General features: G+C 48.4%; 1 protein-coding gene across 1 annotated transcript in view; it reads left to right on the top strand.

The window, feature by feature from the left end:
• Positions 1-14,468, top strand: part of LOC142578103 (uncharacterized) — a 136,446-nt gene that overhangs the window by 78,432 nt on the left and 43,546 nt on the right. Inside the window, exon 4 of the mRNA XM_075687517.1 lies at positions 10,606-10,752. Coding sequence (XP_075543632.1) covers positions 10,606-10,752 — 147 coding nt within the window. The remainder of the gene's footprint in view (positions 1-10,605; positions 10,753-14,468) is intronic.

Below are 14,468 nucleotides of genomic sequence, written 5' to 3'. Positions count from 1 at the left end.
GGGAAAACAGGTGAGTGGCTCGGGCAGGGTTGCCTCCTCCTCCCAACTACGCTCTCCTTCCCCTAGCTCGGCGACCGACGCCGAGCTTCACAACTTGGTAGCATCTCTCCGGGTCCAAAACGAGATGCTACTTGCCAAAATTGAAGCCTTAGAAGCTAAAACCGCTGCTCCCCCCCAATCTGCACCCCTAGCAGAAGCCATGGAGAGCGACGCGGCGGCGCCGGTGACGTCGGACGCCTTTGTGGCCAATCTTGAAGCCCGTCTTAACGCCAAATTCGAGACCCTTATCGGGACGGCAATGGAACGCATCATTGCCAAGGTCATGGAGGCCCTTCCTACCATGATTGCCCAACATGTCGCGAATCTCCCCCGCACGTCTCGCAGGGCCGGTCCTCTTAAAGATGTATCCGGCCGGCCCTCCAAATCGTCGCGTCGAGCAATTGATCTGGAAGATGATGAGGACAGCTGCCCCCTATCAGGAGCTGAATTTCAGCCCCTGGTTGCTGGCTCCGGGACACCTACCTTCTCTCCTCTAACCCCTAAATCCGAACATGGCGGGACAACCTCGGTGTAGGCGTTCCCCCTTATCTAAATTGGCATATCCTGTCACTGTAACTCAATGGAACTGCCGAGGACTACGGTCTCGTACTAAGCGGGCCAACCTTCGGCTTTTCCTTTCAACTTTTGAGCATATGCCCGCCGTGGTGGCCCTTCAAGAGCCAGGAAGGGGCGCCACCTTAACAAACTATACGACGTTTCAGCGGGACCCCTCGTCTTCTATATGCGTTCATAAAAATTATACTGCAAATATGGTCGACTTAGACCTCCACCTTGAGTTTTCCCATGTAATGGTGACTCTCCTCCCCCTCCGCAAACAGGACTCACCATTGCACATTCTAAATGTCTACTGCACACCCAAATTGCCGAATGTATCATTCTCCGACCTATTTAGCCGTGCGCTAAGAGTTGCGGGTCGGGACCCCCTCTTGATTGTTGGCGATTTCAACGCCCCCAGTCGAGTCTGGTTGTACCAGCGTGAAGAGAAACGGGGACGCAAGTTGGCGGAGCTTGCGTCAACGTTGGGCCTCACTCTTCACACGGACCCCGTCCACCCAACCCGTATAGGCAATTCCGTGACACGGGATACATGTCCGGATTTGACCTTTACCCGCAACATTCAGTATGCAGACTGGGTCAACACAGAGGAAACCCTCGGTAGCGACCACTGCATCCTAAACACTACAATTCGGACCAAGCCATTAGCAAAACCCACAACACAGGCCCGACTCCCAGATTGGTCCAAGTTTAGGCAAAATTACAACACAGCGACATCTATACTCGAGCAAGGCTACCAGTCATGGTCCCAACAATTGGTTTCTAGCCTTCGCTCCACCGAAACCAAAATTCAGCTTTCCGAGGCGGTATCGGACGTGGATAACCACCTCCTCCACCTCTGGGAAGCGCGGCATTGCCTCGTCCGCCGGTGGCGCCGACAGAAGCGTAACCGCAAACTTAAGGCTCGAATTGCCGAGCTCACCCAGCGGGCGGCCGAGTATGCGGCCCAGCTCGCAGACGCCAACTGGGTGAATCGTTGCAACACAGCGGCGCGGCAGATGTCCAGCAGGAATACCTGGCGGCTCTTCCGCGCCCTTATAGACCCAACGCAGACACGCACAGAAACTCATAAACATCTACAACGTGCCATACACAGTTTTCACGGCAACACAACTCAGCTAGCGCACAAGTTACGGGACCAATACTTGTGCACTACCCAGGACCCCTGCGGATCGGCGTACTCTTATGCAGGTTCGGAGAACGCTGAGCTGGATCAGCCGTTCCAGCTCCACGATTTGCGGGCAGCCCTGGCGAAAATGAAACGTGGCACAGCCCCGGGTCGGGACAAAATTACAGTCAAATTACTCGCTAACTTACCCGACCCGGCCTACCAGTCCTTATTGGATTACATCAATTCAATCTGGCTCGGGGACGCGCCACTCCCCAACGATTGGAAAACCGCTCTGGTCACTTTCATTCCCAAACCTGGCAAGGCCATCAACACGGACAACCTTCGCCCCATCTCTCTCACCTCGTGTGTGGGCAAACTAATGGAGACGATGGTGCGTGACAGGTTGTCCGAGTTCATGGAAAATCAACACATCTTCGCAGACACCATGTTCGGATTTCGCCCGCACAGGTCCGCACAGGATGTTCTGCTACAACTCAATCGGGACATCCTTGACCCGGTCGAATGCCCCCACAACGATAAGGTCGTACTCGCCTTAGACTTGAAGGGGGCCTTCGACAACGTTACTCACGAGGTAATACTCACCCATCTTTCACAAACCGGCTGCGGACGCAACGCGTTCAGATACATTCGGCAATTTTTGACAGATCGTGACTCCTACATTAAAATCCAGGACACTGAACACGGTCCCTTCCGACTTGGAACCAGAGGAACACCACAGGGTGCAGTGCTGTCTCCTCTCCTATTCAATCTGGCTATGATGCACCTGCCGGCCCAATTGGGTGCTGTCGCTGGTGTGCAGCATGCGCTGTATGCCGACGACATCACCCTGTGGGCCACGCAGGGCTCACTCGGAGACATTGAGGCCAACCTGCAACAAGCGGCGACCATAGTGGACCGTTATGCTCGCCACTGTGGCTTGCAATGCTCCCCTCAAAAGTCTGAATTTGTACACATACGCCCCTCACCAAAGTGTACAGCCAAAATTGAGCTCTTTCTGGAGACAGGACCAATTCCTGAACGCACAGAAGTCCGGGTACTGGGGCTTTTCATTGATCAACATAGACGGTCGAACACTACCCTGGCCCAGCTCCGTAAGGTGGGGGACCAGGTGGGCCGCATGGTCCGCCGGGTTTCCAACAAACGCGGGGGGTTGCGGTGCAAAGACGCCTTGCGGCTGGCGCATGCATTCGTGACCAGTCGAATCTTATATTCGACTCCTTACCTCCACCTTCGGAAACAAGACGAGGATGCACTCGAAGTCATCCTCCGCAAAATTATTAAGAGAGCCCTCGATCTCCCCGTGAACACCTCCAACCAGCGACTCCTGGGTCTAGGCATGGTGAACACGTTCCGGGAGCTCCGAGAGGCTCACTTAACTAACCAATACACACGCCTCTCTAAGACACTGTCGGGTCGCCGCCTCCTTGCCCGATTACACATCCAACACACCACTCTTATGGAAGAGCGAGTACGACTCCCCTTCGAGTGGAGATGCGCCCTCCACGTACGCCCTCTTCCTAACAACATGACACGTGAGGACCATAATGGTCGGCGCCTGGCGCGGGCGGAAGCCCTGGGCCGCCACTATGGGTCGAAACCCGGCACTTATTACGTGGACGCCTCCGGCCCCCACCATGGGGGATGGTACACGGCCGCAGTCGTCCACCAGTCCAAAACAGTTAACGGGCTTACATTTCGCGCCCGCGACATAACTCATGCGGAGGAGGTCGCCATTTCACTGGCTGCTACCCACTCTGATTCCAAAACAATTATCTCCGACTCGCGAGGGGCCTGTCGGAACGTCGAGCAAGGCTGGGCTCCATACTTAGCCTACCGACTACTTCAAAGTTGCACCTACACCGGGGACCCCGCTCACCGGAACATAGTATGGGCTCCTGCTCATATGGGTCTCGAGGGGAATGAGGCAGCCGATGCCGCCGCCCGAGCGCTCTCTCTCCGGGCTTCCTTTCTCGACCCCCTAGATCAGGATCTTGAATTCAATCCCGCGTATTCTTTTAAAGACATTGTCCTGCATTATCAATCTGGCCATAGCCTTTACCCTCGCCCGAGTAAAGGTCTATCTAAGACGGAGGAGCGGCTTCTACTCCGTCTCTATACGAACACTCTGCTGTGCCCGGCAGCACTCAAACATTTTGATCGTTCTTTCACGGGCAGTTGTCCGCACTGTGCGGAGACGTCTTCGGACATCTACCACATGGTGTGGGCCTGCCCATCTAACCCAGCTATTGCCCCTCACCCAAACCCCACCCGGGAGGACTGGGAGGCGACCCTGCTCGGCTGCTATGACCTGCAGGCCCAAAGGGCCTTGGTCGAGCGCGCCCGGGCAGCGGCCGACGCCACTGGGGTCCCGTACTAGGGATTCCACCCAGTATTTTAAGGGCCGGGCCCCTAAGGACCGGCCCATGTGCGTGCCTCCATGTGCTTCTCGTCTGAGAGCAATAAAAGTTTTTCAACAACAACAAAACGCAGCATCGGACGCGGTGAGCGTCGAGCAACGCAGCGTTCGGCGCGACAACGAAATGTGCGCCTGAGCAAGCGACGCACGCCTGAGCCTTAGAAACAGCTAGTTTCTAAGCAACACCGCGTTCACTAGAGGCGCTTTTGTACCGCTTTGAAGCATCGAACTTGTGGCTCAGTGGTAACGTCTCCGTCTCGCACTCCGGAGACCCTGGTTCGATTCCCACCCAGCACATCTTGGAAGTTGCTTTTTATTTATGAAGTGCCTGCCGTGATTTATCGCTCACGGCCAACGCCGCGGACGCCGACACCGACGCCGACGACACCGGCTTTTCTGCGAGACGAGCTCCTTAACGCTATCGCGTTAAAATTTCAACAAGAGCTAACACACGAGACGTTCATTTCAGGGATCGCCAGCCGTTTGTGCACAGGCGCGGGGAAGTGCGGGCGCGATAGAGAAAATCTGGGGGCTTTTGCTCCTTGAATAATGACTCTGCCTAGGCACTACAGAATAGGTTTCTTAGTGCGTGTTGTAGGCGTTTGTCCCTAGGCGTGCAGGCATTGCGTTTGCGGCATTGCGTTTGGGGTCGGGAGTCGAGTTTGTTTACGCTCGGACGCTGGCTGCTGGCGCGGTAATAAAGGTGAAGCTGCTGGCACTGACGCCCGAATTGGCGACCACTGTGTCGGACAGAACGTCTCGCACCTGTGGCGCTCGTGCTAAGTCAGTCGTGGCGGATCATAGCTTTCTCGCGCCTTACGGCGAAGTACCTTGTAAATAACATCACAGATGTTTGTGTGGGAGCAGTAGCGACCGCACAAACATCTTGAAAATATATATATATATATATATATATATATATATATATATATATATATTGAAAATCCACGAGGCAGAGCGCCTTAGCAACTGCGGTTGAATGCAAGTGGCTGAAAGGCCGCCGGTGACGATGACTGACTCAGCACCAGCGCCGCAGGCGCGAGAAATTCTGTCCGACGTACCTTCAGAGGCGAAGTTTTGACTGGTGTTGCAGAAGACGCGGGGCGCGGTAGTGCTGAACTTAGCGTCGCAAGCTGGCGGGTGGACGTAATTATATCTATTCAATCCAGTTTTTTTACGAATTGTGACAACGTGTCATTATTTCGCATTAGTGGGGCCCCTCGAGGACACCAAAGCGGCAACGGGGATACCAAAGTTAGAAACCGCATTGGTCCGTAGATGTTGACTCGCAGAAGCCTGCGCTTTTCGGCCTCCGCGGCCGCAACACACGGACCACCTTGCTTCCAGCTTTGATCCCCCCGCTAACCCTTGGATGCGCTGGAGATCCTGCGCTACCTGCTTTGTTATGACCTCAGGCGCTATCCTGAGGCCTCCGTTTGCCGGTTACATGTGCCCTCCTGCAGCGGGGCTTGTAAACAATGCAATCTATCGTCACGACGAAAAAGCGACCTGAGACGTATACAACACCTGTTACAACCCTGCCCCTTCACACACAGCGATCACCAAATAGGGCGTCCGTCCGGGGCCAATGCCTCAACGCGCGGGCAGACGGCGGCGGAGCGTAAACAAACTCGACCGCACACCGTATAATTCCGGCATGTCTAGGGGATGATGACGATGATAGGGATCTAAAGAAAGGAAGGACCCTTGAGTCTGCAATCCGTGACAAATGCTACAACACGCGCTAAGAAACCTCCTCTGTAGTGCCTAGGCAGAGTCATATATGCAAGGAGCAAAAGCCCCCAGATTTTCTCTCTCACCCTCGCTCTTTCTCACGCCTGCGCACAAACTGCTGGCGATCCCTCAAATGAACGTCTCGTGAGCGGACACGCCCATAGAGCCCAGCGGCCGAATTAACTGTAGCACAGCAAGCGGATGGTATTAACATCTTCCGGTTTCAGTTTTAGGCGCGCGCGTTTTCAACGCCAGTTGGTACACGCCGCGCCGGCTCCGCTGTTCGGCGCGGCATTTCTTCTTTTCGGTTCTACTGCTGAACCACGCGCGGCCTTGGCGGGAGTCGTTTTATGATTTAGTAAAAATGATTGAGAACGATCTTTACAAGCATCCACCGAATCTGTGTCACGTGCAATTTCATAAAAAAAAAACGCACGACGTATTCTGAAATGATGCAATGTTAATTTTGCTGTATATAAATGCTCGTTCCGGGCTTCTTGCCCATTCATCTAAAGCTGTGGCACCAGGTGAGCAGCAGTCCTTGCCGTACGAAGCTCCACCGGATGCCATCAGCTGAAAAAAAGTAAATTACAAGCATGTATCATTTTGGTATATTGACCTAACAGGAATATTGCGTGTAGATCGAGGCGAACCGTGCGTAAGTGGTGAATGAGCGGCTTCCAGATAAATTCACTTTTAGATATATTTCGAAGGAAATAGAATCCTCCCAAGCAATTCCATAAAATCTGAAGAAAACGTCAGATTTTCAAGCATCCCTCCCTTCCCGGGCATTATTTCCTGCACTTTAAGAGCACAAACACACGGGGGACTGCGCGTTTCTAAACTTGGCCTCAGTCGACGCGATGGTACGCCAAGTACACAGAGGTGGCTACAACACAGGCTCTCAGCCAGACCACGCTACACGTTCGCAGAATGCCTTCTAGTCGCCCTCAAAATAGATTCGTGGGTACAAAACCTGTTTTCAGTAGCTCAGAGACAGAAATGTCAAGTTCTTGAGCTCCTCGGCGTTATCTTTTACGCGTCCTGCCGGCGCAAGCAACACACTCCCCTGCTATCACACTCGGCAATCGATCGTCGCTTCTTCGACAAACGTGGGTACCGAAATAAGGTATATGTTGTTAGAGGGCCATAAAATGCGTCACAAACCTGTCCAACTAAAATTCAGGACAAGCAAATCTAACTCGCCGCACCCGGCTTGCTTTTTTGCTAACAGCGTCACAACCCGAGGCGCGGCGAGCATGCCTCAAAAGTGTCCCCAAAAGTTATGAAATACAGTAATTTTTGGGGTCAGAGAATGCGTCCCCAACTTCTCCCAGTAAGTTTCAGTGCACGCGAAACCAACTGCGGCACACAGCCGAGCTGCTTTTCGCTAACTGCGCTACTACGTCGAGCGCGGACACTGTGCTTGAAAAGTACCCCAAGAAGTAGCGAAATTAGTTACAATAATGTCTGGGGTCAGAGAAAACTCTAAGACTTGTCCCGGTAAGATTCAGTACACGCGAAACTGCGTCACACGGCCTCGAGGCTTTTCGTCACAAAGCCAAGTGCGGCGAACGTGGCCAAAAACTACCGAAATAAGTCATAATAATGTTTGGGCTCAAATAAAGCCTCACAAACATCTCCCAGTACGAGCAATTAACTCAAATTAACTAGGCTTGTACGGCGGAGCTGTTTTATAGGTCAAGTTTAGTGCAGTGAGCCTAAATGTGCTTGAAGTGCGTAGCAGACTGTCAAACAACATTCCTCACCTTGCTGTAGTCCAGTAGTGCAGCGGTGCCATTTAGAAATGCAGACAGAGCGCAAGAAAACGCTGGGAGCTCAAAAAACAGGCTACATCGAAAAGAGACAGGTCGCGGAGCAGGCGAACTTCACATGCGCAGCCAGCTTCGCTCATTTCGGTGGCATGTCTGGTGCATGACGCATGCATATGGCGCGTCTGGCATGCCGTTGTGGTGCCGCTAGATTGTTGCTAGGTGACGCAAGAAAAATAAGTCGCAAAGTATAAGTTCATTTATACGCAGAACTTTTTTAGTTTTAGTGGGAAAGATTTAAAAAATAAGACGTCGTTTGTAAGCTCATTTCACATCCTTTTTTTCCCGATGCTCGCGTCAAATAACGGATGGAGTTGAAACAAGGCGTGACGTCTTTCCTGTTGCCAGTTTTCGCTCAGTGCCCCTCCTGTTGAATTTCTTTCTCTATGCGGTAGCGGTGCAACACCTGTGGTTCGGTGTTACTTGTCGCGCATGCGCGGTGACTAGAGAGTGAGAGAGAGAGCGAAATATCCGCGGCGAGGCGCACGTTTTGACGTCATGTGCCTCCTCGGAACACCGCCACGTCGAAATCGCAAGTTCGCGGCCAGTAAACCTTTCGCTTTAATATCCGCGGCGAGGTGCGCGTTATGACGTCATGTGCCTCCTCGGAACACCGCCACGTCGAAATTGCAAGTTCGCGGCCAGTAAAGCTTTCGCTTTATATCCGCGGCGAGGTGCGCGTTGTGACATCATGTGCCTCCTCGGATCACCCCCACGGCTAAATCGCAAGTTCGCGGCCAGTAAAGCTTTCGCTTTATTATCCGCGGCGAGGCGCGCGTTGTGACATCATGTGCCTCCTCGGAGCCCCGCCACAGCGAAATCGCAAGTTTGTGGCCAGTAAAGCTTTCGCTGTAATATCTGCGGCGAGGCACGCGTTGTGACACCATGTGCCTTCTCGGAGCACAGCCGCGGCGAAATCGCAAGTTCACGGCCAGTAAAGCTTTCGCTTTATTATCCACGGCGAGGCGCGTTGTGACATCATGTGCCTCCTCGGAGCCCCGACACGGCGAAATCGCAAGTTCGCGGCAAGTAAAGCTTTCGCTTTAACATAGCTTTCGCGAGACCTCTGCCAAATAGGTCTCGCATTTCTTTCTTTGCAGACATCCCAGCTCGTTAAGCTTGCTTCATGTGTATCGTACCATTGCTTCGGAGTTCCTCTCACATAAAATATCAGGTTCGCTAGCATCATTGTTGGATCCCACCTGTTGTCGTTGCACACTCGCTCGTACATCGTAAGCCAGTCCTCGACGCTAGCGTTGCCGGTGCCAAATAATGTCACCGGGTCCCGCGGATGAGGGAGGATGACCATGGACACGCGGTGCTGAGGCGTTGTCGCTTGTGTCGGTCGATTTGCCATTGTGGCGGCAGGTAGATGATGTCCGCTGTGAAGTTCCGTAATCGTACCCCGCAGCTTCCACAAAACAGTTGCAGGGAGAAAGCAGACCCACGAGTGTTAAATAATGTAGATTTACAACTGGTGTATCTGGCCTTCAGGCAACGGCCAGTCTTCATCTCTACTTCATGTCACCTTCTTCTTTCCCTTCACCGTAACAATAGATTTACAGCAAAAATGGCGGCAAGCGTGTTTATCAGGAAGCGGAAACATAGCTAGTGTCGTCATTCCCCGCCTTCTTCTGTTAGCTCTTGAGTGCCACAAGGCAGCGTCCTCGGCCCCTTACTCTTCTTAATCTACATTAACGAGTTACCCACCCAGATTACTTCCAGCATGCACCTTTTTTCCGATGACTGCATAATGTACCGTCCTATTCACACGACTGACGATCACTTGGCACTTCAAAAAGATTTTAACCCTATCGGTAACCGGTGTAACAAATGGCTCAAGACAGTAAACTTTAAAAGAGCGAGGTGATGTGCTCCCGCCGAAAATGTGTCAATTTTAAATTTTCGTAACACCTTAATAACAGTATGCTTTTCCACACTACAGCATACAAGTACCTTGGTGTTCTTCTTAAAGAGAATCTTTCATGGGTCCCGCACATTGCTTCTACATGTGCCAAAGCATCACGTTCTCTTGGCTATCTAGGACGCAACTTGCAAAATGTCCCGTCAAACATTCGAAAACTCGCTTTCCAAACATTCATTTTGCCACAGTTGGAATGCGCCTTCTCAATTTGGTCCCCTCTTCAAAATTACCTAATCAATATGACGGAAAGCATACAAAACAGCGAAGCCCGGTTCATATCACGTAACTACAGTATAAACTCAAACATTACCCAAATTAAACTAGACTGCTACTGCAGCCATTAGATATGGGCGGCAACATCGCTCGTCTGTGCTTATTCCACCAATATATATATATATATATATATATATATATATATACTAATCAACGAACCCGGTTACAACTGCAAATACCCCACTCTTGCCCACGAAAATTACATAATCAGTTCAGTTTCATGCCCAATACGGTAACCCAAATGCATTTAATTCATCTGCACTACGTCGTCCCGTTCGCCTCTGGAATGACCTCCCTGATAACATAGCGTCCATATCTAACTCCGACACGTTCCGCTGGCACTAACTCATGCTTTACCCATTTAATACCGCTCTCGGATGCCAAGTCTAGTGTATTTCGTCGTGCATATTTGCAATGTTGCACTTTATTTTCATAAACAGTATTCCTTTTGCTCTGTTAATGGTTACAAGTGTTCTGATATTGCTTTGTATTACCTGTGCCTTGAATATTGTATAACAGGGCAATCATTTTATAGCACTGATCCTGTTGGAAATTTGTACTTTTTATATCTTTACTGATTATAATGCCCTCCCTTACTTTGTGCCCTGCCAAAGGGCCTGTAAGGTTCTTTTGAATAAATAAATAAATACCTAAAATAATTTATTTCTTTATTTCGCAGGAATGCTGGCGAAGTGTGTACCAACACGACCGAACGGGCTACTACTTCACGTACTTTTCAGAAGGCTACTGCAACTTTGCAAGCTACTCTGGTCCTAGACTCGAAGGAGTGGCTTCATTTGAGACATCCCGTTCAATTGAGGACAAGGTGATTGACTCACTCAGCAACACACGTATATATTTATATCGCCTGTTTATATCTGGCGTATATGATCAGCAATAATTTCGTCGAAGCCGAAGTGGCAGCCACATACTGACAAGCTTAGATTTTAAAAACTTGTTTCGCTGAGCCTTTTTAATTGTTTCATCACAGCTACGTAGTTACCTTTAGTAGCCGGGTCCTGTAACGAGTAAGGAATTGCATTGGTTGGTGCATTGCTAGGCTGACTTTCTCGCTTGTCATTGCAATCGCACAAGATTATGTGTTTCTCTTCGTCTCCTCAGGGAAGCCGGTGTCTTCTCGGCGGTGCGCTTGGCTTGCTTGCCGCTTGGGGTTCTGTGTTCGGTGGCACTCGCCACACCTCCCTTTCTTACAAGCTTAGAACTTAACAGTTCCCAGCGTTCTATTCTCCTGTAGACGCGTCACCTCCTTTTGGTGCTCAAGTGCCGCAGAAATTGAAGTTGAAGTTGAAATTTATTTGCATCACCACAATGCGGGAATGCTCGGGCGAAAAGTGAAACTCAATTCACTTGTGAAGCGCCCGAGCCCCCACATACAAAGCATACAAAAAAGGGCTGCAATATACATTAAGAAGGCATTGTAACTGTTTATCATTGCAGGTGAACCTTTAGTGTTACACAATTTAATATAATACGAACAGCTTGACAGTAATTATATATACATAAAAATACTAAATACTAACAGCAATGGTAAAAGAGTACTGACATCATTGCATGAAAAACTCTCGCATGTTGCGTATGCTGCAAATTTCCTCATGAATGTCTTGGAAAATTGTCTGTTCTACAGAACTGCAAGTGCATGACGTAATATTTGCCGCCCATGCTCAGTACGACAAAATGGCACGTGCCAATACTCTTTACTGCGGAATGGATATACAATGGTATTCGTTTTCAGCAATGATATGCCAAGAAATGCACACTCGCAGCTATATACAGATTTTTTTGTCTCTTATGCATAGAAAATACTCGTAAAGTTTGGGCATGGGAACAATTTTAAACTGACGAAACAGTTCAGCAGTGTGTGCATTGAAATCAGCATTAGCGATGTGACGTAACGCCTTCTTTTGTAGCACATGCAGTTTGCTAATTTTAGACGATGTGGTATTTCCCCAAACCAGGAAACAATAGATAAGATGTGATAAGAAAAGTGTGTTATACATTAACTTTACGGATGCATGGAAGTATGAGAGAAATTTTGCTAGAACACCAACACACCTATTTACGCTAGACTTAATTGAGCTAACGTGAGGATCCCAGCTCACGTTTTTACTGAAAAGTATTCTTAGCGTTCTTACAGTATCAAATGCTTCAGTGTTGCAGTTGTCGAACTTTATCACTGGTTTTACAATAAGCGAACTTTGACACGCATGGAACAACATTGGAGTTTTATTTTTAGAATTTATGAACAGGCAATTTGCAGCACCCTATTTACTAAGTTTTTTCATAGTTTCGTTAATAACCAAGATCACGTGCTGCACGTCGTTGCTTTTAAATAAAAGGCTTGTGTCATCTGCATACAAAATATAACTTGGATCGTTGCTAATAGTTGTTATCTCGTTATTATATAGCAAAAACAATAATGGGCTCAGGATGCTTCCCTGAGGGACTCCTGTGGTAATATTCTGGCAAGTAGACACGTGATTTCCTATCGCCACGCGCTGGCATCGATATTGTAGGTAAATTTTTAGGAGCAGCGCTGCGATTGCACGAATGCGATATAATTCCAGTTTTTCCAAAAGTATTTCATCGTTGATCAGATCGAACGCCTTCGAGTAGTCTACGAATACACGGATGCACAATTCTTTGTTTTCAATGGACTCAAGAAATAATTATTTTTGCTTCAGGAGACCTGTTCTGTGGACCTGTCATGTGGGAAGCCATACTGTGACGAAGTAATTAAGCTAAATTTCACGCAAAAGTTCATTAGTCGTTTATAAATTATCTTCTTCAAGCCCTTTGAAAAAATGGGTAGAATCTAAATTGTCCTATAGTTAGCCATGTCATTTCTGCCACCACTTTTAAAAAGCATACTGACTTCAGCTACTTGCATCAGTTTCGGAAAACAACCTGAAGATATTGGTAAGTTATATACATAAGCCAATATTGGGGCTATTATTTCAACCACGTGTTTAACTGGAGCTATCGCTATACCATCGATATCACGCGCTTTGCCGTTTTTTAAATAAGTTAAATATGACACATGTTTCGGCCTCATTAGTTGGTTCCAGATACATGCTAGAAGGGTTGCTGCTTATGGCATGTTTAGACCTACTTGACCTTTGCGGACCTGACACAACATCTCTGAGAAGCGTATTAAATTGTTCAGCAAGCTCGAATCCCTCAATACGACGTCCTTGATGATATAGCAAACTGTTGAGCTTATTCTACATCTGAGCACTGTCCCTACATTGCTCTTTACAAAACTGATCGTGCAGAAAAGAGCGCTTTTCATTTTTTAGAAAGTGTTAAGCTTATTACGATATTTTTATAACTATCGAGGTCCTCTGATGTTCGAAATAAGTAAGTTTGAAAGCAGAAATGAAAGCCTCGTATGCAGCGTATGCAATAATGGTAAATGTCAGTCCAAGTTTCCCTTTCAAAGCACGCGTAGAAGGCGTTTAAAGTTGTAGGTACGGTATTTTGTACCATCTTTACATCGTTCATTTAAGCATATGTAAGTTTGTCTTCAGCCCGGATAAACGAATAAATCGGCAAGCGGTCGCAGATATCACAATCCAGAACACCAGTTGTCGAACTTTCTGTATGTATATATGTAATAGAGAGGTCGATGAGTGCCTCTGTGTGGGAGGTAACACGCGTTGCCGTATCTGTTATGATAGCGTGACCAGATGACTGTACTGCTGAAAAGAGTGTTTCTTTAATGCGGTAAGATTTTAAGATACCATTATTTAGGTCTCCGCCAATAACTAGTTTCGCGTTTTTGGAATTCACATAATTTAGAAGCTTTTCTAGGTATTCAATGAAATGTTGCATTTGTGCCTTCGGTGGCCGATACATGACAGTGAAAATATATTCGCAGGATAATAATGTCAAACGTTCATTGTCCTCGGATATAAATTAATACTTCGTATCTATTTCACATTCTAGCTCATGTTTCACGAGAACTTCTAAACCACCAACTTGATTATGTTGTCTATTAAAAAAGAAGCCATGATAACATCCGCGGTTGAAAATTTCAGTATTCGCAGAACACCATGTCTCTAAACATTATCACGTCGAAGCTGAAAACAAATTAATCTAAGAAAACTGACAGTTCATCCTCCTTGTTTCTCAGGGACTGCACATTCAAGTGAAAACACGTGAAAGGGTTTTTAGACAGGTGAAATGCATTGTTAACGTATTCTGGGGACACAGCCATGGCAAAAGCACTGAGTAACAAAAATAATATGTGCAGTCAACGCAAACTAGTTAATCCTTTCTTGATCACGCTCACTGCAAATATGCACAATCGGTGACGTTTCATCTTTTCTGTTCAAAATCTTGCCGCTGCTTGAACAAACAAATTGCCAGTTCTTTCTTCTTATTTGCGCAAGCGCTATACCGAGAAGATGCTTCAGCGTTGGACAAAGGTGCACGTTAACATACAATGGTGAACCAGGGGAAAAACCCAGTTCTTGAGTTGACAGGCATGACTTTTTGCTTTTTGAAGGATAGAATCGTGTT

The sequence above is a fragment of the Dermacentor variabilis genome, chromosome 4, assembly GCF_050947875.1.
Source record: "Dermacentor variabilis isolate Ectoservices chromosome 4, ASM5094787v1, whole genome shotgun sequence".
Classification (NCBI taxonomy): domain Eukaryota; kingdom Metazoa; phylum Arthropoda; class Arachnida; order Ixodida; family Ixodidae; genus Dermacentor; species Dermacentor variabilis.
This window is presented reverse-complemented; position numbering and strand designations above follow the sequence as displayed.